Below are 27,343 nucleotides of genomic sequence, written 5' to 3'. Positions count from 1 at the left end.
TAGTGCAAAAAGGGCAAAAAATAGACATTTAATTCATATATAGAAAAATAAAGTCACATATCTTACAGTCTGTGTCTGAGATAAGTGCCTGCCCCATTCTCCATCCTCTCCTAGACATTTTAATATTCCTTCACCCACTGCCATAGCATCACAGGAGAACCAAGATATAGTGTGAGGGATACATTATGCATATAAATATACATCTGAAATGACCTTGCAGTTGTCCACACTCATAGCTACATGGAATGTAACACAGCAGTTATTTACGGCCTATGGAATGTGTGTGGCTTTTAAATATGAATAAATAAAAATTTATTCAAATAAAATTAAAAAGCCATGCTGTGAAGTCTGACTCAAAAAAGCAGATCAGCCGTTGATCTGCTTCTTGAAAAACCCACACCATTCCAGGAAAAGAGAGCTAGGCAGGGTTGCCTCTCTTTTCTGGAGCTGGGATGTCAAAGGTACCCCTGCCAGGATATATGCTACATGCAAATTAATAGTAAACAGAATTACTGGAAATGTAACTAAATAAGAAATATCTTCTGTTTATAACTGAGAGGCAATATTTTCTTAAGATGACCATAAATTTGAAAACATATCCAGGATTATTTAGCACTGACCATATAGACACAATATTTCATATGTTAATAATAGATTGTGGTTTCACAGTGAAGAAAAAAAAGACTGTATCATTACACGCCATAATAATAAAGGACATCATCAGAAATGCATGGCAGACTCTTTTAGTGAGTGTGTCATTGTTTTGAATGGCTATGCTACAGGATGGTAGATATTAAAGCTCGAGGAGACCCTCAGATGTCTTTTGGTCCCATACTGGTAATTCTGGTCTTTACACAATTTTCTTTTACAGATGATCCAGGAAGTAAGTGCGGGAAAATCTCGGCTGACTCTACTCAAGTCTTGCCGGAACTACTAAAGATGACAACCATGATTGTAAGTAGGAATACCACCTCATTCCCAACATTCTCCCCTCCCACTCCACTCCCACCCTGAACTTGAGTCCCCTTCCTTCCTTCCACTGATACAGTTAGGGCTGAGATGACATCTCTGCCTTCAACTCAGGATATTAATCTCTTACTGAAGACTTGGTGAGTTAGAATGGACCACACACTCTCTCTCTCATTCTGTCTGTCCTCAGACCACTAAAGCTCCTAGGTGATCACAGAACAAGCCAATGTAATTCTATTTGTGTTGATGTCTTGATAAAAACAAAGATCTTCCACCACCACTTGCCTGCCAAAAGCCTTGGCTTCTCTGGAAATGGAGCATCTTGGTCTGTGATTATAATAACACAAGTGACAATCAATTGCATAAGGAAGAATTTATTTTCTCCAGAACGCTCTTTTCATCTTTTTCTTTTTGGAAGTTTTTAACTTTTTATTTTATATACAAAGAGCTAACATTGTTTCTGTGTGAGGTGGATGTCCTGGATGACCCATTCAGGGAAGCTGTAAATACAGTAAGTCCCCTACACACAAACCTTCAAGTTGAGAACTTTCAAAGATGTGAACGTGCGTTCCATCAACGTCAGGTGAGTGAAACTGCAGCTTGCCCTCCGTCTCCTATTGCTGACGATCCTTCAGCTCTACCAACTCCCACCTCCTCTCCCTCCTCCAGTCAGTAACCCTTCTAGCCTGTTCACTCGATTCCAGCCTCTGTATGCCAGCAGTTGTACTGTACTTTTCAGTTACTGTACGATTAAAAATGTTTTCTTTATTTTTTGTTTGTTTTGTATGTATTATTTGTGTGAAAAGTATTATAAACCTATTACAGTCGAGTACTATCTAGCTAATTGTGTTTGTTGGGTACCTAGGTTAACTTTGTAGCACTTACAAACAAATTGGACTTACGAACGTGCTCGTGGAACGGAACTCATTCGTATGCAGGGGACTTACTGTATATCAAAAATTAAAGCCTATTTTTGTTAAATTATTTTAGCATTTGCAATCCCCCCTTGCAAAAAGGAAGCACATCAGAACAGAAGGCTCCATGAGCTCATGTTTCTAGACTTAAGCTGATGCTATTGAGGGAAGAGGGAGGGTCTCTCTTCCCCATCCCACCCCTGCCTGCTCTTTCTGCCCCTTCCCTACAAAAGTCTACATACCAAATCAATCAACAGATAAAACAGAGTCTTCATAAACCCCAAAACAATTCAAACAGATGAATTGTTCAAAGGACAATAAAGTTAAGAATTTGCAATTATTCGCACACCGTATCTTTAAGGTCTCAAAGGCTTAAAATAAGCATGTGATTCAGCAACTTTATATTCATAATACATACCCGTAAAATATAACACATTAAAATTACAATTTTTTTCTATAAATTCAACTAATAAACCTTAAATATACACTGTATGCATTTGGGACATTTTTCTGCAATTCTGAATCAGTATAAATTCAGACAGGACTCTCCCCATACTCTTTTCCTTAGTGATATATTACTAAAACATAAATCTGAACAATAACTGCCTCAGAGAATTACTTCAACGAGCCAGGCATGAAACTAAGCACTGATTTAATTCTTATAATCACTTAAGAGATGGGTATTATTGCATCTACCAGAGAGGAATCTACGATTTACAGAGTTTTAAATTTTGCCTAAAATTATAGTTAGCAGGTGGGAGACATGAGATTTGAACCCAAACTTGTCTGATTCATAAGTCTCCAATATTATATTTCTATACACTCGTAGGTTTGAAGACTTAAGAGTTAACAACTTACAAACATGAAGGATGTGCAGTGTTCAAACAGGCTGTCTTCTGAATTACCACGTGACAGTTCCACTGATTTAGAGCTAAATTTATTCCCCGAGTCATTCAGTATTCTTGCCCAAAATAAAGTAGGATAAAGTCAGAGCATATGTTACAATTTAAGCCAAGTTATTATCTGTCTTCTTCACAAATTCTGAAAAGCTGGTCCACCAAAATCAGATGCTAGGAATGAGGAGGAAGAAATCCAAAATAGGGAGGGGAGAATGTGAAATGAGGGTGCACAGAGATGTGGAAAGACAACACGGCAGGGAAAAAATGGAAGGTAAAAAAAGAGAAATGAGGGGTGAAAAGAAGAAGAAGAGTAGCAGACTTTACAGTTTGGGAAGTCTTTTTTAAAGTGCGTGATGATCTGTGTAAGGAGGTCAAAGTGAGTTCACCACAGGATTTATGGAGGACCAAAGAGGGGGTGGCAAGTTCTGATTTTAAGTACAAAATCTAATTTCTTAAGGGACCCTTTACCTTTTCGTGAAACTAGTAGCGTGGCAAGTCCCTAAACAACACAGCTGCACTTTCTACATTACAGGCAAACCTGGGTTCCCCCATGAATCACACTGGGCTTATGGGATACCCACATAAGAGAGGGAATTTTAAAAGTTCGAGGTCAGTGTACTCCGAAAGCTAATGGGAAAAACGCTGCTGCTTCTGCTTCCTGTTTTGCCTGATCGAGCCAGTTCCTGAAAGTTCTGGGCCCATTTTCAATATGCTGCAAAGAATATGCATGGTCTGCCCTCACATAGGCATAACCCAGATGGTGACCCAACACGAAGAGACTTCAGAAAGTAGATCTTCACCTCACGAATATAAGGGTAAAGGTTTATATAACATCTCCAAAGGACAAGAAAAGCACACTTGGGTTAACTCTTCTTTTGATTAATTTCCACTTTGTCAAATTACTCAATAAACTCTTTCAACTGAATGTCTTTTATGAAATTTCCAAGGACTTGATTGTTATTGACAAATTTTGTTCTCTATTAAGAGAATGCTAAAATATACTGAAGCCGGGAAGGGCAGTTAAAAAAAAAAAAAAAAAAAAACCCCTATATTCTCTGATACTCTTTTGCAAGAATAAAATAAGAGAACAAACAAAGCCTATTACTTACTTAAAAAAAAAAGTTAATCACTAAACTCTTCAAAATTTCTTTTTATTAATGACTTTCTGATTCCAGAAAGTTAAAATAGTACTGTTGGTCTCTCTGAAAATGTCAGGCAAATATCTTTATTACATATATATCTGAAAGAGAGAGTATTTCACGTCAAGTTAAAAATAAAAAAGAATTTCAAAGAGATTAAAGAGCATGTAAAAAAAACACAAACAAAGTAAAACTAGTGAAAAAATATTAAAATGTATGTTTACAACCTCAGGGATGGGAAGACTTCCTCAGCAAAATGCAAAACTTAGACAGAAAAGATGGACAGGTTTCCTTCTATAAAAAAAGTAAATCTTCCTGTTTGCCGAAAGACACTATTTTAAAAAGTCAAAAGATTAGAAGAAAATATGAGCAATGTATATAACCAATAAAAGATTAGTACATATAATTTATAAGGTAAGTCAACAAATAAAAATAAACATTTCCTTCTATTCTTCACATGACAAAAATGCTTAACCTTATTAGTAATCAGAATAACACTGTAAGTGAACTGGCAAAACTAAAAAAGTTTGATAATATCTGATATGGGTGAAAGCATAAACAAAACGATGCCCTCATCTATGGTTGGTGGGAGTGTAAATTGATAAAGCATTCCTGCAAGGTAATCTATCAACATTTAAAACCAACATTTAAAATATACAAACCTTTTCTCTCAGCAATCCATTTCCAAATGTCTGTCTTTATAAGTAAGGTATTATTTTTATTTACTAAATGCCAGTAACTTTCCAAAGTGCTTCACATACATGAACTCCGTTTATCTTACAACAAGCTTCTGAGGTGGGTACAGTTATTGCCCCATTACAGATGGAAATACTGGGGCAAGAGAGGATGAGAAATTTGCTCAAAGTCACATACTTGTAATGGGCGGAGCCAGGATTCAGACCGAGGTAGCCTGACACCAGAGTACTCAGAAATATTATGGAATAGAATTCAGAAAAGAATTGATTCAGAAAGATCTACAAGGCAAACAGTTACCTTTAAAAAGATGCAGAACAAGATTGGTATTATAATGTCTTTATGCAAACAAAAATGAATATATTTGATTATCTACATAATGAATGAAGCTATATATCTTATTATTGACATAATATATGCACTGGGGATGGTTAAAGAAGGTTATCCCTAGGAGTGGAAATGGTAGTGGGAAAGGAAGATGAAGAGGAACTTCCCCTTTTAGCTCTATGTATTTCTAAAGTGCTTGAAATTTTGAAAAATGAGAACGCATTCATATGTTACTGTTATAATACTTAAATGTTATTTGTCTTTTTAAAAAAATGGTTGAGGGGGAAGGATCATATGGAAAACAGCCTGTCCTTACAGAAGTTTCTATAACTGTGTTTCTGGCTTTCAGTCACATTTTTCCCTCTTTTAAAAGTTGATACAAATATCTGCTAAAGTCAACCTCCTAAATTTTCCAGAATTATTTTCAGCTCATATAAAAGGCTTTAACCTTCAACCTCTTTAGCTTTGGTCTCACTATGTTTATGACTATTTTTGAAGAACCAAATTTTTGGTTGCTGTTGAAAGACATTTAGAAGATCATTTATATAAGAGGAGAAACTTAAACTGGGGACATTGAATCTGGAGTTAAAACCTGGCTCTGTGTTCTCAGGCAGTGTAGTTTTTTGGTCAATTATGAGTTGGAAATGCCTACTGCTCAATTAGCAGGAATGAAGACATATGAGCGGTTTATGTCAAGGACAGGAGGCTGCAGAGGAAATCTGCAGGCCATCAACCCTGAATAAGAGAAAAGCCTTCCTATTCCAGTTCCTCCTGCGGGACCTCTTCAGGTCACTTTTATATTTACTCCAGAAGGACAATGGATGCATCGGTACTTAGAGAATAAATATCGTATGTGGACTTCCATCAGGAAACGCAAGTAACAGAAAGCTGATGGTCACAGCTATTCTTCACCAGTGTGATGACTGCCAATCCCCCTCCGCCCTTTTGATTCCCTTATTTTTTTTTTTCCAACCCTGTTCATTATCAATGCCATCAGGCGGGGCTCCCAATGTGGATCACTCTCAGAAGACTTGGCAGCCCCTGTGCCCCTAGATGCTTCCATTTCCTCTTTATGTGCACTTCTACATTTTCAACGAAGAAAGGGAGCCAGGAAGCAATGTGAGAACTAAACATAAGACTTGGTTACAACAAAAATGAGAGCATTCAAAGGCTTGATTGCCTGTTCCTTTGGCAATAGAGCTGCTCTGGAAAGGTCCTTGAGCCCTACTTCAGTGAAAATTAAAATAAATCACAGGCATTCTTCAAAGAAAAGGGATAAAATTATACATTTACCTACAGGGTATCGATACAGGCATAGATTTAGATAGATGTGTTATATAGTTCATGCACCCATACTAAACACGCATATGAATAATCCCTATACAGATGGCCAAACGCTAACAGAGGAGCTTTATTCAGGACTCTGCAATTATGATAACTAGATATTCAACCAAAAGCCAAAAGGATGGTGTTAAGGCACAGAAATGAGCATGGAGAAATGGAATAGGATAAATTCTACCTCCTGACATCTTTATTGAAACAGGGCTGGTAGGCTATTGGACACTTGCAACAAGAGGCTTAAAACATATCAAACGATAATGAAACATAATTTCTAGGTTAACACCAAGATGAGAGCCACCATCTGGCACTTCTGCCAGCCTCAAAGCTGGACAAAGACACATATTACGAGGCCACACATTTGGAGGGAGAGAGGCAGAAACTGAAGAGGCTCATGTGCAAAATGGAAAGTCAAAATGAATCCTCCAAACTTCAACAACAGTAACAGTTTAAAACTGTGTGAAAACCCACATATCCTAAGACAAAACCTGGACAAAATGACCTCCTGTCTATGACCATTACTTATCTGGAATAATTTCTTTTAAGTTTAGAAGCTTAGAAAAGCTCCAATATCTCTCTTTAACCATCCATATACAAGCTGCCCTCCAAATATTAACTGTTTTCCAATTAACAACCTGAAGTGGATGGAGTTGAAAACTCTCTGTGATCATTCATTCCATCAATTAATATTTATCAACTGCCAACTTTGGCCTTGGCACTGGGTAAGTAATGATGAACAAGACCAATATGAACTCTGGAGCTCACAGTCTGGCCTCTGTGTTCTAGATTGCACCATCAGGATTTGGTTATAGTGAACTGACAGAACAGATGCAAAAAAATCCTATGAAGCTTACAGTCACATAGACCCATCTCCAAAGAACACAGCACAGCTCACTGCTGTATTCTAAGATCTAGGTTTAACTCCCTGATTTGGAATTTAGGGATCACCTTCCCATGGAAAGCAATGCCATCAATGATGTTTGGATTCTAGGGTTGATCCATAAATCTTGAGTTGCCCTGCATGCAGCTGCAGTGTGATTTTAAGAGATTTCTGGTTTGTGTTACCCTGCGAATCAGTTGAATCAATAGTATTAAACCGTAATCTATAATCCCAACGCTGCTACCATGGATTGAAACAGTGGCGGCTGAAGTGAGCAATGCTGGGGATGCAAAAAGCTGGAAACACCTATGAGTGGGCTGGCTGCCCTCCTTCAGTCTCAATCTGTCCCCAGGACAAGGGAATATGCATGGCGGTAGAATCTTCCCAAAGGTGCTTAGGAGGGCAAGAATTACATTTGGGATAGCTCATTTGCACGTCAGCCATTGGCCTCTTACACAGAACCAAGGCACTTGTTCTGGCCAAGGATATGCACATTTCATACCATTATTACTCAGAAATCACAAGTGACATGTTTTCTGGCTATTTCAGGAAGTATAATAGTGTTTTTTTACACATTCTCCCCTTTTAAAAATGTATGTTTTTTCAACAGCTCTAATAGCATTTAAAGTACATTAAGTTACATTAATTTGCTGATTGAAGTATAGTTGATTGAAGAATAGTTGATGTTTCAAGTGTACAGCAAAGTGATTCCATTTTACATCTATATATGTATATATGTGTGTGTGTGTGTGTGTGTGCATATATATATATATATATATATATACGCATACCAGAATATATATATATCTTTTTCAGATTCTTTTCCATTATAGGTTATTACAAGATACTGAATATAGTCCCCTATGCTATACAAGAGGTCCTTTTAACTTACATTAATTGTTAAACACCACTTTTTAGGCAGTTTCATTGCATGAGCCTCGTCTTCTCTTCTAGATCCCCTAAATTACAGCTCAGCATTTGACCAATAAAACAAGAACCTCAACTCAGGCCCATTTTGTCCAAACCACGGCACAGTTAGATGTGTAGCTAAAAATAGAGAAAAAAGCTATTCTAAACAAGAACCTGAGTCTCTGAGACAAAATTTAAAAAATAATTTTATTTATGTCTAAAAATAAGGGAGTAAAACATATGCTCTAGTAGTTACTGCCTGAAGAAAGTCATTTACTGGATCTGTGACAGGTTAAGTAAAATCTTTCTCACCAATCATTAACGGTACCCTTAGGTTATACCCGGAAAATATAGGTGCTTCATCAGTGGTCACCCCAAATTATCTAAATAAAATACTTTGTCAGCCTTAGTGACAGAGTCTCTATATGAAATACAATCTTCTCTGAAACAAAACGTCTGCATTTTATTCTCCTCCATCACTGCACTACAGAGAGTGAGTTCACATTTACAGATCATTCTTTTGTTGTTTTCTTAACACAAAGTGGGGGTGGGGAGTGACTCCCAAATATTGCTCCTAGGGTTCCCAAAGCCTTTCTGAGATCCCAGTAGGACCTGAACATACCCTTTCTCTGAAGAGCCCACAAGATGAAAGTTTCCAAGTCAACCCTCAAGACAGGAAAGTGACAGAGCTAGAATCTGGCTCTGTCCAGTAAACACTCTGCTTGGGGACATCCACCCCAACTGCCTCTAAGGAAAGAAAGCATCTGATCAGGATGAAGAGAACAAAATCCCATGGGAGGCGGCTAACACATAGAGAGGAGAAGCCTAGGCCAGACCTGGGCGCCAGCCGAACACGGGGACCCAGAAAGGTCTTTGAAGCCATGGGGGGGTTTGGTTTGAAATGCCTCTCCCACATCTTGTCATGCTTGGAAAGAGACCTGGGAACCCATGTTTATCCCACAGAAAGGTGATTCTCTGAGAATGCTTGGGAAAAAGCAGCATCCCTTGGAAACCATCAGAAATGCCCATTTCCAGGCCCACCGCAGACCTATTAAATCAGAAACTCTCAGGGTAGCCCAGAAATCTGCGTTTTCACCAGCTCTCCATGAGTTTCTGAGGCAAAGTCAAGTTTGCAAACCACCACCATAGGATTAATTAAAATCACTGTAGTACAGTCCCTCTCCCAAGCCTTATTCATAATTGGAGAATGAGAGGTCTTTCCTCCTTCAAAAGAAATGTCAAGGATCAACAAGCCAAATAGGGAGTCAGGAGAAGGTTTAGGTGTTTTTTTAAGGCTTAATTTACCATGGCTCCTCCTCATTCATTTCAGGTTTGGGAATCTTGGTCATGGGCACCAACAAAGTCAGAGGAAAAAGCATCAGAAATGGATCTGATCCACCCCAGAGCCCAGTGTACATTGGACAATTTATTGCTACTTAAAGATCACTTTCAAGTAAGCAAGTGACATTAATGGTAATTGTAATGAACCGTACAGATCAAGAAAGCCCACCTGACTGTCTCCCCAACACAATTAAGAAAGACACCACTAAACCTTCCTCACAGATTTCCCAAGCGAGTGGCTACTTATAAGAGACCATGCAGAATTTAATGATAACATATGAGTCAATACATACGCTTAAATTTCAGAGCAAATGTTTTTTAATCACTGAAACTCCTGGCTACTTATATCACAAGAACATTTAAATACGTTTCCCCCATCCCCCAAAACGAATTTTCAATCCTCTAAAAGAGACCACTGGTCTACTGAGAGGCAACAGAGATCCTAATTTTTAATCGAGCACTAGGAACTTTTCCACTAAAATAAAAAGCCACTCATTCACAAAGCATCAATGTACCTCCAACGGCTGTTCTTATTTTGCTTCCCAACACTTTAAATTTCAAAAGATGAGAATCTGAAAAAGCAGCAGCAACACAAAAAGCACACCATGGAAATTCTAGAAGTCAAATGTACAACAGAAAGGACCTTTCTACACAAAATACATGTGTCCATAACTAGCCTACTGCCACCCAGCCTGGCCTGCCTTTCTGAAACAAAAGTAAAACTCGGGTACTATTTTTTTATATCATTATTAGGCACTTGAAACTCAAGAAACCAGTTCTGTGTCTTCCGGGATAACTGTCATTGGAAAATGAGTAGTGCTGAATAATCAACATGATTTTGTTCTGTCTTGATTTGTAGTATCATAGCCTTGTTCCTATTTTTTCAGCCTTCACCCCTAGTCATCGTAAATCTAGCTGCTTCCTTCTTTAGTGGTAATTAGCATTAGTCAGAAGCCAAAAATGATGCCACATAAGAAGTAAAATAAACATAACCCTTCTTACCTTTCATGCCAAACTTGGAGTGTCTTGCCAACTTCAGCAGAAACAGCATTACCAGCAGACAAAATCCTACTACAGATGCAATTACCACCACAGCATAGACCTAGAGAAAGGAAGGGAGGGCAGTTATGATCTTGATAATTAGTTTCTTATAGCCAGGTGGTGCTGATTTTGATGGAGATGGTTAATATTTATTGAATACTTACTACCTGCTTTTCTAAGAGCTTTATGGATATCAATTAATCTTTAACAACCCTAGGAAGATTTATGCAGGTCCTATTATTATCCCTATCTCTACAAATGAGAAAAGGTAAGTTAAAGCTTACAAAAATGGGGACCCAATTGATATTATACAGATTAACATATACTAATACATCCTATATTATTATATAATGTATAGGTAATAGATATTTTACCTCTCCCCATCCATCTATCTACCTATGTACCTACCTACCTATCTGGAGAGAGAAGTGAGAGAGAGAGAGTATATAAAACATGAATGACAAAATACTAATAATTTTTGAAGCTGCTGAAAGATACAATGGGGTTCATTCATGATTTTCTCTACCACTGTACATGTTTGAAAACTGTCCATGATAAAAAAATTTTTTTTAAGTTGACTACTGTTGCTCTTAGAAGTCAGGGTGCCCTAGAGCAGTGAGTAGGTCTGCAAGGGAGCAGGAAGGCACTTGTGGGTGAGCACAGCCTGTGAAAGCTCATGAGGCTGTAGACTTATGACATGTGAACTTTTCTGTATGTATGAGAAAGATCAATACAAAGTTGTTTTTTTAACTTCAAGGTGTAGCTGCAAGTTGTGAATCATACAAGTAGAGAGAGTAGATGCAGATCTTTGTGAATCCTGTCACAGCCCCAAGCTGGGGATCACAGAGGCACAAGTGCATAATGCTAAGTACACATTAACAATTTAGAAACAGAGATCGACACAGGACTATGCATCATCTTCCATTTTTGCTGTTTACTCCAAAGTCCCGCTTCCAAAATAAATTTGTTTCTATAAACCAGGAGTTGGCAAACTTTTCCTGTAAAGGGTCATGTATTAAATATTTTAGGCTCTGGGGGCCTACAGTCTGTGTTGCAACTAGACAACTCCCCTGCTGTAGTGTGAAAACAGCCACAGACAATATTGCAAACAAATGGGCGTGTCTGTGTTCCAATAAAACTTTATTTACCACAACAGATGGATAGCTGGATTTGGATATAGTTTGCCTAAACTGTCCTAGATGTCCATACTGACTTAAATGTCTAAGTTTCATTTAATCCACATAACAGTCCATATGATATATTATTATTGTCCCCATCTGTGGTAATCATTAGTGCTGTTTCCCAAACATTTCTGTTTTCCCCTATGTTTCTCTTTGTAGGATTCACTTCCCGGCTTCCCTGTGGTGAGATGGGTTCAGGTGACTAGTTCTGGCCAATGAGTTGAGACTTGTATCACTGCCAGGAGGAGGATTTCACTGCTTACTGCAAGATCTTAGACTAAAGCAGTGGTTCTCAACCAAGGATAATGTTGCGCCCAGGGGACATTTGGCAATTTGGAGTTGTCACAACTGGGAGAAAGGTGCTACTAGCATCTAGTGGGTCAAGGCCAGGGATGCTGCTAAAGATCCTGCAGTGCCCAGGAGAGCCCCCCACAAAAAAAATTATTCATCAATAATAGTAGCATTAACAGTGCAAGGGTAGTGCTCTCCTTCTCTGTGCCATAATAAATGCTAACTTTTCAAAAGGCGGCTGCCTTGTCAGCCTCATCTTGGAATGAGGATGACGCTGATAGAGCTCCCAGCCAATACGTGTAATGAAACAATAAATAAACGTTTGTTGTTTTAAGCCACTGACATTTGGGGGTTTTTGTTACTGCAGCATAGCTTATCCTGACTGATATACCCAGCTCATAGTGAGAGACAGTGTCAAGTGGAGATTAAGAATATGGATTGTTCCTGAGTTTGAAATTTAGATTTACCACTTACTAACTACATGGTTTCCAAATTACTTAACCTCTCAGCATCTCATAAACCTCATGTATAAAATAGAAAATATAATAACACTACCTTGCAGGTTGTTATAAGTCCTCAATTAGTCAATGCAGGTAATGGGCTTGACATAGTGCTTACTGTAATAAGTAATTAATTATGTTGGCTATGATGATGATGATAAAACTGAGATTTATAAAATAAATAAATAAATAAGCAGCCCAAGATCATACCTCTCAAACTTGGGGTTGGAATCAAAGTCTGCCCAAGTATAAAACCTGTGATTTATGTGTGATTTACCCACTACATTGCCTCTCCAAAGCATGTGGCTGAGAGCGAAGGCAGGATAATAAAAACATATGGCTAATCCCTCCACAGCACCTTCAGATGGGGTCAGATGGGGACAGCATTAAATAAGCCACAAAGCACAGAAAAGAGCACATGCCAAACAGTTGGCTAGGATGGAGCAAAGGTGTAACCATTCTCTCCTCTGGTGCTTCAGCTGTGAGTGGCTGTCCCACAGAACGCTTCTGCAGATGTCTGAGTACAAACTTAACTCTGTCTCTGTGGTCTATATATAAATAGAGTGGTAGTGATTCCTAAAAGGCTAGTTATAAATCAACTTGTTCTAACCAAGATCATTTCCCTCCAACTTACCTACTGATTTCGGATGTTTCTTTCTCAATCTTTATTTCTAACTAACATTTGCAAGGGAAAGAGATCATAATATTTTAGCTATAAGTTTCTCTACCCTATTGTTAAATTCCAAAATTCTACAGATGAAAGAAGAATTCATTAATAAATGAGTTCAAACACTATTTTATAGATAAGGAACCTGGGACAGAGAGACATTTGGAGGACTTGCCCTGAGTCCCAGGATCACTCTGCAGAACCACAGTCTTACCCACTTTGGAAAGTACTCAACTGGCATTCAAGAGACCTATGTCCTAATGAACCCAGGATACCTTGCCTTTACCAGCTGTGAGACCTCTTAGGTGCTTCACTTCTCCCAGCCTCTGTTTCCTCACTTGTACGTGGGGATAATAATACCTGCCCTGCATTATCTACTTCATTAAAGAATATTTAAGTCATCTTAGAAAATGGAAAGGTGTTCTTCTCCAGAAACGCAGCTGATGATCTGCTAACAAATATTTAAACCTATTGAAGCAGTTCTAAATGTAAAGAATCCTTTAATAAACAAAAACTCCTGTGACAATGAGAAGAATCATTTCCTCAAAAACAAGTTATTTGATAAATACAGAATTTCATGTACTCTGTGCATGTGTGCTGGGGTGGGGGTGGTCTTCACATGGGAGAAAAGCAGGAGTGAGTTTGTTTGTTCGTTTGTTTGTTTGGTTAGTTGGTTTTTATCTGAGGCTACCTCTCAGCACAGAACAAAGAACTGCTCTCCTCTGAAAATCCAGCAGGGTTCATGAGGAGCATCTGCTAGACCAGAAAGGTGAATGCTTAAGGCTGTCTTGCAAATGCTCTGAAAACACCTTTGAATTTTGTATCAGCTCCCTGACTCTGAAACTCTTGCTAATCTAATGATCTTTCCTGTGATCAGGGACTGTTATGTATCAAATATTTGATCCACACATAATTTAAAAATTTTCTTTAAATTCTACAAAACATTGCCTTGTATCTCTCATGCAGATTTCTAAGAGCCACAGGTGAAGTCGAAACATACAGACTTTCAATGAAGATTATTTTCACTCATCTTGCCTTCCAATGACACTACTATAGATAGTTCAAACATCAAGATACGCCAATTGGGGGCTTAAATTTATCATTTGGGTTCAAAAGAGAAAACTGAAGTTGGTATATAATTTTTAGTAATTGGAATACATACACATCTGTGGGCTTAACACATGTTCCTTGGATTCCTTACATATGCAAACAACGTTCTCAAACCAAGAAACATTAAGTGGTCTGGTATGAGAGTAAAAACTGAAATAAATGCGTAAGGCAGGAATTAGAAAACATTCTTCAGTTGATTTAACACAACAGTTTTCCTTGTTATTTCAATGCAATGCATAAAGTCATCTGTGGAAATGTGTGTGTGTGTGTGTGTGTGTGTGTGTGTGTGTGTGTGTGGTGTGTGTCTCCAAATACTGGATGTGCATATTTTGAGTTGCAGTTAAGTTGTATCTATTTATGAGCCTCCTGGTCCCACTGCATGGCCCTGGTTTAAATATCCATCACATCTCTTTATCATTGCACCAGACACCTAAATCATCATCACCCCACTTCTAATCCCTCTCTTCTGCAACCCATTCTATAGCGTTCATCATTAGTCTAATCACCTCCTAGGTGCCAGGCACTATTCTAAGGACTAGGGATACAGCCATGAAAAACACTGAGTTGCCTATACTAAGAATCTTACTAAAGAATCAGGGAAGGGAAAAAGATATTGAACATGTAAACAAATAATCAAGGTAATTACACACAATAATAACTGCTCAGAAGAAAATGAAACAGGGTAATGGCTGCTGCTGGTCACTCTAGCTAAAGCTATGTGATGACCATTGGGAAGTGCATACCTTCTAGAGGGAACGGCAAATGTGAAGGCTGTGAGACAAGAGTAAGCCTGGAACATGCAAGAGAGTATTTTAAAAAGATAGTTGGTAAACAGTGAAGAGAGTATGGAGATGAAGTCAGAGAGACAGACAAGGTCAAGATATGTAGGGGCCTGTTAACCACCATGAGGAGTTGGTTTCTGGAACAAAAGTTTTATTACAATGCATTGGGAAGACTCTGAGAATGATAATAAAAGAGTGATCACTCAAGGGAGAAGGCTCAAGGGTGGTGTAAGAAGATCCTAAACTCATCTCCTACCATGGACACAGCAAATCTTTCAACTAAATATGAAATAATTCCCTCAGAAAGGGACCTGAAAACTAGATGAACAAAGCCTCTACCTGTGCCATCACAAGTATAAAATGGGGGAATGGGGAGTAAAAAAGATAAAGCTTTGGAATGTGTTCAAATTTAAGTTGCTACCAACTTAAAATAGGCTACTACTTACATAGGATGTTATATGTGAACCTCATAGTAACCACAAGGGAAAAACTTATAGTAAATCCAGGAAAAAAATGATAAGGGAATCTAAACATAACACTAAAGAAAACCACCAAAACACAAGGTAGGAGAGAAAGAGAATAAGAAAGGAACAGAAAGGAACTACAAAGACAGCCATAAAACAACTACCAAAATGACAGCAATACATACTGGTCAATAATTACTTTAAATGTAAAAGGACTAAATTCACCAATTAAAAGAGCAACTGAACAGATAAAAAAGCATGGTCTATCTATATGTTGCCTCTAAGATACTCACTTCAGAAGAAAGAATACACAAAGACTGAAAATGAAGAGATTGAAAAAAATATTCCAGGCAAATGGAAAAAAAAGAAAGCTGGAAAAATAGACAAAACAAACACAGTAATAAAAGACAAAGGGCATTACATAATGATAAAGGGGTCAATCCAGCAAGAAGATATAACATTTACAAATGTATATGCACCCAACACAGGAGCACCAAGATACACAGAGCAAATATTAATGTACTTAAAGGGAGAAATTGAGAGTAATGCAATAATAGTAGGGGACTTTAACACCCCACTTACACCAATGGATAGATTATCCAAACAGAAAATTAATAAGGAAACATCAGACTTTGACACATACCAGATGACCTTACTGGACATACAAAGAACATTCCACCCAAAAGCAGTAGATATACATTCTTCTCAAGTGCACATGGAAGATTCTCCAAGATAGATCACATGTTAGGTCACTAAACAAGTCAATAAATACAAGAGGATTAAAATCATATCAAGCATCTTCTCCACTGACAATTGTATGAAACTGGAAATCAATCACAAGAAAAAAATGGGAAAAACTACAAAAACGTGAAGATTAAGCAACATGTTACTAAACAACCAATGGGTCTTTGAAGAAATAAAAGGAGAAATTAAAAAAAAATACATAGCAACGAATAAAAACAGAAATACCACATACCAAAATCTTTGGAATGCAGCAAAAGTGGTTACAAGAGGGAAGTTCATAGCAATACAAGCCAACTTCAAGACACTAGAAAATCCCAAATAAGCAGTCTAACTTTACACCTAAAGGAACTAGAAAAAGAATAACAAATGAAGCCCATTATTAGTACAAGGAAGGAAATAATAAAAATCAGAGCAGAAATAAATAAAGACTGAAAAGTAGAAAGGATCAATAAAACTAAGAGCTGGTTCTTTAAAAAAATAAACAAAATCAATAGAACTTTAGCTAGACTAATAAAAAAGAGAGAGGACTCATATATAAAATCAGAAATGAAAGAGGAGAAATAACAATGACACCATAGAAAAACAAAGGATCATAAGAGATTATCATAAACAATTATTTGCCAAAAAATTGGACAACCTAGAACAAATGGATAAACTCCTAGAAACACAATTTTCCAAGAATGAATTATGAAGAAAAAGAAAATCTGAATAGTCAAATTACTAGTAAGGGAATTGAAACAGCAATCAAAATTCTCTCAACAAACAAAAGCCCAGGACAAAAGGGCTTCAATGGCAAATTCTACAAAACATTCCAAGAATATTTAAGACCTATCCTTCTCAAATTCTTCCAGAAAATTGAAGAGGAAGGAAGCCTTCCAAACACATTCTACAAAGCTAGCATTTTCCTGATACCAAAACCAGACAAGGACACCACAAAAAAAGAGAGAATTACCGGCCAATATTCCCGATGAACACAGATGCAAAAATCCTCAACGAATATTAGCAAAACATATCCAATAATGCATTAAAAGGATCATACACCACAATGAAATATAATTTATTCCAGGGATTCAAGGATGGTTCAATATCTGCAAATCAATCAATGTGATACATAACATTAACAAAATGAAGGGTAAACAATCACATGATCATCTCAATAAATGAAGAAAAAAGCACCTAACAAAATTCAACATCCACTTATGATAACAACTCAACAAAGTGGGTACAGAGGGAACATACTTCAACATAATAAAGGCCATATATGACAAACCCACAGCTAACATCATACTCAGTAGTGAAAAGCAGAAAGCTTTTCATCTAAGATCAGGATCAAGACAAGGATGCCCACTCTTGCCACTTTCATTCAACACAAGGTTGGAAGTCCTAGTCATAGAAATTAGGCAAGAAAAAGAAATAAAAGGCATCCAAATCAGAAAGGAGGAAGTAAAAACTGTCATGATTTTCAGATGACATGATAAAATGTATGGCATTTCTATACACTAATAATGATCTATCAGAAAGAGAAATTAAGAAAATAATCCCATTTACAATTGCACCAAAAGAATAAAATAACTAGGAATAAATTTAACCAAAAGTGAAAGACCAACACACGGAAAACTGTAAGACCCTGACGAAAGAAATTGAAAAAGACACAAATAAGTGGAAAGATATTCCATATTCAAGAACTGGAAGAATTAATATTGTTAAAATGTCCATAGTACCCAAAGTAATCTACAGATTCACTGTAATCCCTATCAAAATTCCAATGGCATATCTCATAGACCTAGGACAAATAATCCTAAAATTTGAATAGTACCACTAAAGAACCCAAATAGCCAAAACTATCATGAGAAAGAAGAACAAAGCTGGAGGTATCTCACTCCCTGATTTCAAACTGTACTACAAAACTATAGTAATCAAAACAATATAGTACTGGCACAAAAACAGACACACAGATCAAGAGAACAGCAGTGAGAACCCAGAAATAAACCCATACGTATATGGACAATTAATTTACAACAAAGGAGCAAAGAACATACAATGGAAAAAGGATAGTCTCTTCAATAAATGGTGCAGGGAAAACTGGACAGCCACAAGCAAAAGAATGAAACTAGACCACTATCTCATGCCACACACAAAAATTAACTCAAAATGGATTAAAGATTTGAATGTAAGACCTGAAACCATAAAATTCTTAGAGGAAAACATAGGCAGTAACCTCATTGACATTAGTTTTAATGTTTTTGTGGATCTGAATCCAAAGGCAAGGGAAACAAAAGCAAAAATAAACAAATGGTACTACATCAAACTAAAAAGCTCTGCACAGTGAAGGAAACCATTATCAAAATAAAAATTCAACCTCCTGAGTGGAAGAAGATTTTGCAAATCACATATCTGATAAGGGGTTAAGATCCAAAATATATAAAGAACTCATACAACTCAACAATAGAAAAACAAACAACCAGATTAAAAATGTACAGGAGATCTGAATAGACATTTTCCCAAAGACATACAGATGGCCAATAAGCACATGAAAAGATGTTCAACATCACTAATTATTAGGGAAATGCAAATCAGAACCGCAGTGAGATATCACCTCACACCTGTTTGTATGGCTATTATTGAAAAGCAAGAAATAACAAATGTTGTCAAGGATGCTGAGAAAAGGGAATCCTCATACACTGTTGGTGCGGCTGTAAATTAGTGCAGCCACTATGTAAAACAGTATGGAGATTCCTGAACTTCAAAATAGAACTACCACATGACCCAGCTATTCCACTTCTGGCTATTTATACAAGAACACGAAAACACTAATTCAAAAGGATATATGCACCTGTATGTTCAATGCAGCACTATTTACAATAGCCAAGATGTGGTATCAACCTAAGTGTTCATCAATAGACAAATGGATAAAGAAGATGTGGTATATATACACAATGGAATATTACTCAGCCATTAAAAACAATGAAATCCTGCCATTTGTGACAACATGGACGGACCTTAAAGGTATTATGTTAACTGAAATAAGTCATACAGAGAAAGACAAATACCATATGATTTCACTCATTTGTAGAATCAAACAAACAAAAAAAAAACAAGCAAACAAAGAAAACAAAATAGAAACAGACTCATAGATACAGAGATCAGATTAGTGGTTACCAGAAAGGAAGGGAACTGGGGGTGGGCAAAATGGGTAAATGAGGTCAACTGTATGGTGACAGATACCAACTAGACTTCTGGGGATGATCACTTTTTAGTGTATTCAGATGTTGGATCACAAGATAGTACAGATGAAACTTATAAAATAAAAAACTTATTTTAAAAAGTCACTCAGGCTGCTATATGGAGAAAGGCCAGAAGATCACAAGAGTGGGAGGGGGGGACAGGGTAGGAGGCTGTGGCAGTCATCCAGGAACAAGCAATTGTGGCAAACTTTCTCGGCAAAGGGCCAGATGGTAAATATTTCCAGCATTGCAGGCCATACAGACTTTGCTGCAACTACTCCACATGCCCCTGTAGCGCAAAAGTAGCCACAGATGATATGTAAATAGGCATGACTGTGTTCCAATAAAACTTTATTTATGGACACTGACATGTGAATTTCATAAAATTTTCATTTGTCACAAAATGTCACGCTTCTTTTGATTTTTTTTCAAACCACTTAAAAATGTAAAAACTATTCTTAGCCTGTAGACTGCCCCCAAACAGGCATAAGCCAGACTTGGCCCGAGGGCCATAGTTTGCCAGCCCCTGGGTTAGCCTGTGGCTGAGGCTGGGGAGGTGGGGAGATATGGATGGGTTGGTGGTTTACAAGGAGGCAGAACTCACGGGATGTTAGACTGGGCGCACAAGACAGGGAGGAAAAGAAAAGAATGGAGGAATCTGCTGGGTTTTGACCTGAGCAGCTGACAGACCAGCCCCGCCACACAGTCCTAGGGAGATGCAGCCCTGCTGCTCACTCACGCCCCCTTCAACGCTCCTCCCTGCGCCATAAAGCTAACTACCTGGCACTGTGGTTCAAGACCTCATGGCCCTGCCTCGGACTGCCCTCCCTCATACGCCTTACCTTCCAAGCAAGAATGCTTCCAGACTGCAGGCTCAGGCTCACACACCCAAAACGCCCTGCCCTTCGTTTCCGCTATGTCCAAATCCCAGGCATTCCACACAGGCCATGGAAAAGGCCACCTGTCCCACAAAGACTCCTCTGGCTCTCCCAGCAGGAAGGAACAGGGCGCCTGCCCCTCTCCTTCGCTCTCTCGCATTGCCTTGCTCAGCCTCTGTTTGTAATTTAGGTGCTAATATTCACGTCTCAGGTCTCTGACTTAATTTAAGTGTAAGCTCCAAAGGGACAGATATGTGTTTCATTCGTATGTTTATATCCCCCCACGGCCTGTCCCTTCCAGAACCTACTGGATTCCTTACATTTGGTGGGCACTGAAATTTTTATTAAAATATTTAAGGAGACAGGTGTGGAGACAGAAAGAACTCTACATGTCCCTGAATGAGAAAGCTGGTTTCTTGCTCTTCTAGTAATAATCTTTTAAAGGACAGATATTTAAAACAGGAATCACCAGCAATAGGTCAGAGGCTATATGGTACCTTTATCACTCTCTTAAACCTTTCCATTAGTTCCTCCACACTTCAACACTCTATTTATAGCTGAACAATAAAAATGTTTTGTTGAAAGACTCGCACTGAAGCAGCTCCATTCCTCCAACATTCAAGCATCCAAAATGCTCAGAACCATTCTACGAAACACTTAAGTATCCCACTCACCGAGAGATGTTCCCGACCGGTTTTGTCAGCAACATCTGTGGAAGGGATTTCATTACTTCTGTTCGTGGTGTCCCCAATGTCATTTGCTGCAGTCCCGTAATCTTAAATTGGAGAAAGGGGAAAAAGAAGGAAGCATGAAGTTGTCATTAGGCTGCCAACAAACATGAGGCCACAGTACAACCCAGAATGAAGCAAGATAAATTACAAGATTCCAAACCACTGACAGCGTGGCTGGGGAGAAGCGTGACCAGCCATTGGGTTAAATCCATTGCAGCGTTAGGACTGTGCGATGCGAAAATTATATTCAGCCCAGATCTTTACATCACTGTTTTGTTTGGTCAAATTCCAAGCCAGGTCTAGGATTTTTCTTTGCACATAGAATATATTCCTTTTCTGATAAAGTATTTAATGAAAATACAAAAAAGAATCGATCATGTAAGAGTCAGATTTACAGACCTGGAAGGGTCTTTGGAAATCGAGTCTAACCACAAGTTTTACAGCTGCAGAATGAGAGCTAAGGGATGTTAAATGACTACTCTAAAGTCAACTGGCAAGAAGGCAACAGAGCCTAGACATGAACCAGGCTTGAAATCAGCAGCTCTGATTTCCAAGGCAGAAGCACTCAAGGTAGAATGTGGAACCGGCACCATTAGGGAACTTGGGTCCACATCTGAACTTTTTTGAAGAGTTCTGAATTGCCAATATATCAGCTTCAGAATTAATGTGTAGGGAACTTCACCAATACAACATTTAGAATTGTGAGGGTATGTTCTCAGTTCTCAAATGTAGTTGCTCTTCTGAATCAATTTTAGTCTACAGGGATCAGGATATAAGTAAATGATTTTTTTGTAGGCAAAGTTTTTATTAACATATTACATATAAAAGTCATAAAAAGTTTTTGGTAAGCTTATTGCAGACCATGTTGTTTATAAATTTTTGTATTTTTATTCTAAATAGGTATGGTGCCTTCAATTTCCATCCTGAACAAACAAACTCATTAAGTCAGCCCTAGCTAATCTTCCCTTGGTAGAATTATCAAGCTGGCCTTAGGGCAACCAATTTAAATTATAATTTTACTAGCAGAGTGTTCCTTTGAATGTGAAAGAAAATTAACAGAAAAAGCATATATTTTCTATCTGCAGCTGTTTTATTTTTAACTGCAAAACTACATTCTCACCATTTTCATTTTGAATATATTAGAACTTATTAATATTTCAATCAAACAGTAGGAGATATCATTTATTTGCTTATTTTCCCTTTTCATATTATATCCAGCTACTCATGCAAAATTAAACCACTGAAGTATCTATAGTTTAATATCATGACATTGTAGCCCAAAGATCCAAAGTGTGACCTGAGACCAATGGAAAGATGACATTTTTAGAGTCTTAAAAGTTATTGGAAAGGAGTCCAAAACATAATTTTAAAACTGAAAATCACAATTCAAACATATTTCTCTGTGACACAATTTGACATACTTTCTTTAAGCCATATCAGAACAAATAAAAATAAAAATACACAAATCACATGCACAAAATTATCCAAACCACAGCTTGGAGGAAAGATGGCTTAACATGCATAAAGCAGGTAAAGACAATGTAATTCCCTAGTTAAAATTAGCTCAAGTTAAATATACACACGTACAATAAACATACAGAGAATTGTTTTATATTAAAATTATAAACTATATTTATAATATAAATATACACATTTGTCAAGGTGTGTATATAAAATTAAAGAATAGATTTTATAGAATAAATATATAAATGTATCTTTTTAATCAATGTAAGTTTTAATCAATCTTAAATTTCAAGCCAGGTCTTGAAATTTAGCCTGCCACTTCCCCAAACGGAAGCCCCCTGGTCATGAAGGTGGTTTGAAAACTGTTAAAGATGGATTTTCATACCTAGTAAAACAGCCCTGGGATTCAATTAAAATAGCAAAGTAAATATATTTGGTAAGCTAATATAGTGAATCTTTGGGTTTCTCCCTTTCCACATTCCTAGAAGAACCCCATTTTATTCAAGGGGATCAAGCACATCCTCTGGGGAAGCTGATCGAAACTCTAGGCATGGGTCTAGCTAGTCAAGGATAATCCAGCCCTCTTCTCAGCACTGGAGGCAAAAATGGACCATGACCCAACTGAGTCTTGAATCAGATACAGGAGGGCTTGGTGGAGGTCTCTGGGAAAGTTCTCCTTCTTCTGGAACACTTTCAAAAGCTCTTCCCTTTCTCTCATCAATGTGAATGACTCATCTTAAAACCGTAAGAGAAACCAGCCTTCAGTGAAGCCCGTACAATGGGCAGGAGAGTGCAGAGATAAAAAAAAACCTTGGATCCCTGATGACATGGTTGAGCTGCTGGTTTCACCAACCTTAAAACGTGCCCTGGGGCTTCCCTGGTGGCACAGTGGTTGAGAATCCGCCTGCCAATGTAGGGGACACGGGTTCGAGCCCTGGTCTGGGAAGATCCCACACGCCGCAGAGCAACTAGGCCCGTGAGCCGCAGCTACTGGGCCTGCGCGTCTGGAGCCTGTGCTCCGCAGCAAGAGAGGCCGTGATAGTGAGAGGCCTGCGCACCTCGATGAAGAGTGGCCCCCGCTTGCCGCAACTAGAGAAAGCCCTCGCACAGAAACGAAGACCCAACACAGCCATAAATAAATAAATTTAATTAAAAAAAAAAAAAAACATGCCCTGCCTCTGAGGCTCCTGTGTGTGAGCCAGCCTTCCTCATTTTGTAAGAAACATAATTTTGAATTGGCTTTACTGTCACGGCCAGAAACTGATACACCTCCCTTTTCTTGGTAGTCATGGCTTTTAAACAGGTAATTAGTTCCCAATTATGGAAACAAAATGTCTGTTGCAGCGCAATGGATTTACTACTTCCAAGAACAAGCAGGAGAGAGAAAACGTTATTTACAGGCATTGTGAATATCAAGGGAAAACAGCCATCAATACTGAATGATTTTTGAAATATTATTTTGGCCTATGTCATGCTTGAAGTATATATTTAACTGAGCTTAAAGTTAGTTCTTCTTTTAATTGTTTTATTTCATTTTAGACAAACATTTTGAAAAAAATACAGACCACAGGATAGCTACCTTCATAAATTACATCAGGATAATTTGGGTTTGCACCTAAAAAGAAAACAAAACAAAGATATCTTGTTAAGTATGCATTTGAAGTTTAAAAATTACTAACTTATACTCACTAAAATCAGCTAAATATACATTGAAAGTTTTCTAATTGAATAGACTATTTTATAGGACAGGGGAATAAAATCTGAAATTCTAGGTTTGCTTCATGTTAACCTTGTTGCTCTCTCCAAGCCCACAACCTCCATCCCTCTTCCAAAAAAGGAAAGAAAAGGGTAAACAGAATTTACAAATCACTTTAGCAAGAAAATATTCAACAATCAATGAATTATGACCATTTCCTTTTTTTAAAACTGTTTCTATTAAACACTTGGTCATTTTAATTGTAACTTTGGTATTTCTATTCCAGAAACAGATCATTTCTATACCACTTTTGTTATTCTCTGATGATTTGGGGGTTACTTTCAAACTATGTTGTGGCACGTCCATTTGTATTCACAAACACGTTATTAACCAGCCTAAGACAATAATACCTAAAGCATAATTTTGCTCTCCACTTGGTCTTCAGGGACATTTCTATGACAGAATAAACCCTTATTTTTTTTTTAACCCTAATACAACATAGAAAAACAAATGTACTTTCTCTACTGAGATTATAAATAAATGTTATATCACAGAGAAATTCAAGAGTATATCATTTAATTATTTTGGATGTGTCTTTAGTCTCCAAGATGGTCAGAATATTCATTTAAAAATATTCCTAAGAGAATTTGCAAAAAACGAAAAATTTTTTAACTTTTTAAAATCACTGTCAAAAAGAGCCGGTGAAGGCTTCCGGGAAGATGGCGGAAGAGTAAGACGCGGAGATCACCCTCCTCCCCACAGATACACCAGAAATACATCTACACGTGGAACAACTCCTACAGAACACCTACTGAATGCTGGCAGAAGACCTCAGACCTCCCAAAAGGCAAGAAACCCCCCACGTACCTCGGTAGGGCAAAAGAAAAAAGAATAGGGACGGGACCTGCACCAGTGGGAGGGAGCTGTGAAGGAGGAAAGTTTTCCACACACTAGGAAGCCCCTTCGCGGGCGGAGACTGCGGGTGGTAGAAGGGAGAAGCTTCGGAGCCGTGGAGGAGAGCACAGCAACAGCGCTGCAGACGGCAAAGCGGAGAGATTCCCGCACAGAGGATCAGGGCCGACCGGCACTCACCAGGCCGAGAGGCTTGTCTGCTCCCCCGCCGGGGCGGGCGGGGCTGGGAGCTGAGGCTCGGGCTTCGGTCAGAGCACCTGAAGAGGACTGGGATTGGCTGCGTGAACACAGCCTGCAGCCGTGCGCCACGGCTAGCCGGGAGGGAGTCTGGAAAAAAGTCTGGACCTGCCGAAGAGGCAAGAGACTTTTTCTTGCCTCTTTGTTTCCTGGTGCACGAGGAGAGGGGATTAAGAGCGCTGCTTAAAGGGGCTGCAGAGACGGGCGCGAGCTGCAGCTAAAAGCGCGGACCCCAGACACGGGCATGAGACACTAAGGCTGCTGCTGCCGCCACCAAGAAGCCTGTGTGCGAACACAGGTTACTATCCACACACCTCTTCCGGGGAGCCTGTCCAGCCTGCCACTGCCAGGGTCGCAGGATCCAGGGACAGCTTCCCCAGGATAACTCACGGAGCGCCTAAGGCTCGTGCAACGTCATGCCGGCCTCGGCCGCCGCAGGCTCGACCCGCACTCCGAGCACCTCCCTCTCCCCGGCCTGCGTGAGCCAGAGCCCCCGAATCAGCGGCTCCTTTAACACCGTCCTGTCTGAGCGAAGAACAGACGCCCTCCGGCGACCTACACGAAGAGGCGGGGTCAAATCAAAAGCTGAGCCCCTGGGAGCTGTGAGAACAAAGAAGAGAAAGGGAAATCTCTCCCAGCAGCCTCAGAAGCATCGGATTAAAGCTCCACAATCAACTTGATGTCTGTGGAATACATGAATAGACAACGAATCATCCCAAATTGAGGAGGTGGACTTTGAGAGCAATATTTATGCTGTACAGCTTTGCTTCCACCATTTGTCCTACGGTTCTATCCGTCCGTTTTTTTTTCTTTTTTTAAATTTTTTTTCTATTTTTTCTTAATTTTTTTTCATTTTAATAAATTTATTATATTTTATCTTACTTTATTTTATTTTACTTCATCTTCTTTCTTTCTTTCTTTCCCTCCTTCCTTCCCTCCTTCCTCCCTCCCTCCCTCCTTTCTTTCTTTGCTTCTTTCTTTCTTTCTCCTTCTATTAATTCATTCTTTCTACTTTTATTCTGAGCCTTGTGGATAAAAGGCTCTTGGTGCTGCAGCCATAGAAAAACACACATCAGATGAAGGAGCAAGATAAAAACCCACTAGACATTAATGAAGAGGAAATAGGCAGTCTACCTGAAAAAGAATTCAGAATAATGATAAAGTTGATTCAAAATCTTGGAAATAGAATGGACAAAATGCAATAAACATTTAACAAGTAATAACTACTGCAGAGCAGAATAAAGAAAAAAGAATGAAAAGAATTGAGGAAGTCTCACAGAACTCTGGGACAACATTAAATGCACTAACATTCGAATTATAGGGGTTCCAGAAGAAGAAGAGAAAAGAAAAAGGGACTGAGACGATATTTGAAGAGATGGCAGGACATATTTAAAGTGATGAAGGAGAAAAACCTGCAACCAACTACCTTGCTGGTAGATTACTCTACCCAGCAAGGATCTCATTCAGATTTGATGGAGAAATTAAAACCTTTACAGACAAGCAAAAGCTGAGAGAGTTCAGCACCACCGAACCAGCTCTATAACAACTGCTAAAAGAACTTCTCTAGGCAAGAAGCACAAGAGAAGGAAAAGACCTACAATAATGAACCCAAAACAATTAAGAAATGGGAATAGGAACATACATATCGCTAATTACCTTAAATGTAAATGGACTAAATGCTCCCACCAAAAGACACAGATTGGCTGAATGGATACAAAAACAAGACCCATATATATGCTGTCTACAAGAGACCCACTTCAGACCTAGAGACACATACAGACTGAAAGTAAGGGGATGGGAAAAGGTATTTCATGTAAATGGAAACCAAAAGAAAGCTGGAGTAGCAATTCTCATATCAGAAAAAATAAGACTTTAACATAAAGACTATTAGAAGAGACAAAGAAGGATACTACATAATGATCAAGGGATCGATCTAAGAAGAAGATATAACAATTGGAAATATTTATGCACCCAACATAGGAGCACCTCAATACATAAGGCAAATACTAACA

At 38.4% G+C, this 27,343-nt stretch overlaps 1 protein-coding gene across 3 annotated transcripts in view; it reads right to left on the bottom strand.

Moving 5' to 3' along the window:
• NTRK2 (neurotrophic receptor tyrosine kinase 2) overlaps positions 1–27,343 on the bottom strand; it is a 367,950-nt gene that overhangs the window by 267,937 nt on the left and 72,670 nt on the right. For all 3 annotated transcript variants that reach the window (XM_024753834.1, XM_024753833.1, XM_024753832.1), the window contains 3 exons: positions 24,066–24,101; positions 20,966–21,066; positions 10,412–10,511 (listed from right to left, as the gene is read on the bottom strand). In XM_024753834.1, the coding sequence (XP_024609602.1) occupies positions 10,412–10,511; positions 20,966–21,066; positions 24,066–24,101 (237 nt within the window). The remainder of the gene's footprint in view (positions 1–10,411; positions 10,512–20,965; positions 21,067–24,065; positions 24,102–27,343) is intronic.

The sequence above is a fragment of the Neophocaena asiaeorientalis genome, unplaced genomic scaffold (genome assembly GCF_003031525.2).
Source record: "Neophocaena asiaeorientalis asiaeorientalis breed wild unplaced genomic scaffold, Neophocaena_asiaeorientalis_V1.1 scaffold220, whole genome shotgun sequence".
Taxonomy (NCBI): Eukaryota; Metazoa; Chordata; class Mammalia; order Artiodactyla; family Phocoenidae; genus Neophocaena; species Neophocaena asiaeorientalis.
Note: the sequence above shows the minus strand (reverse complement) of the source record. Positions and strands in the feature narration are given on the sequence as shown.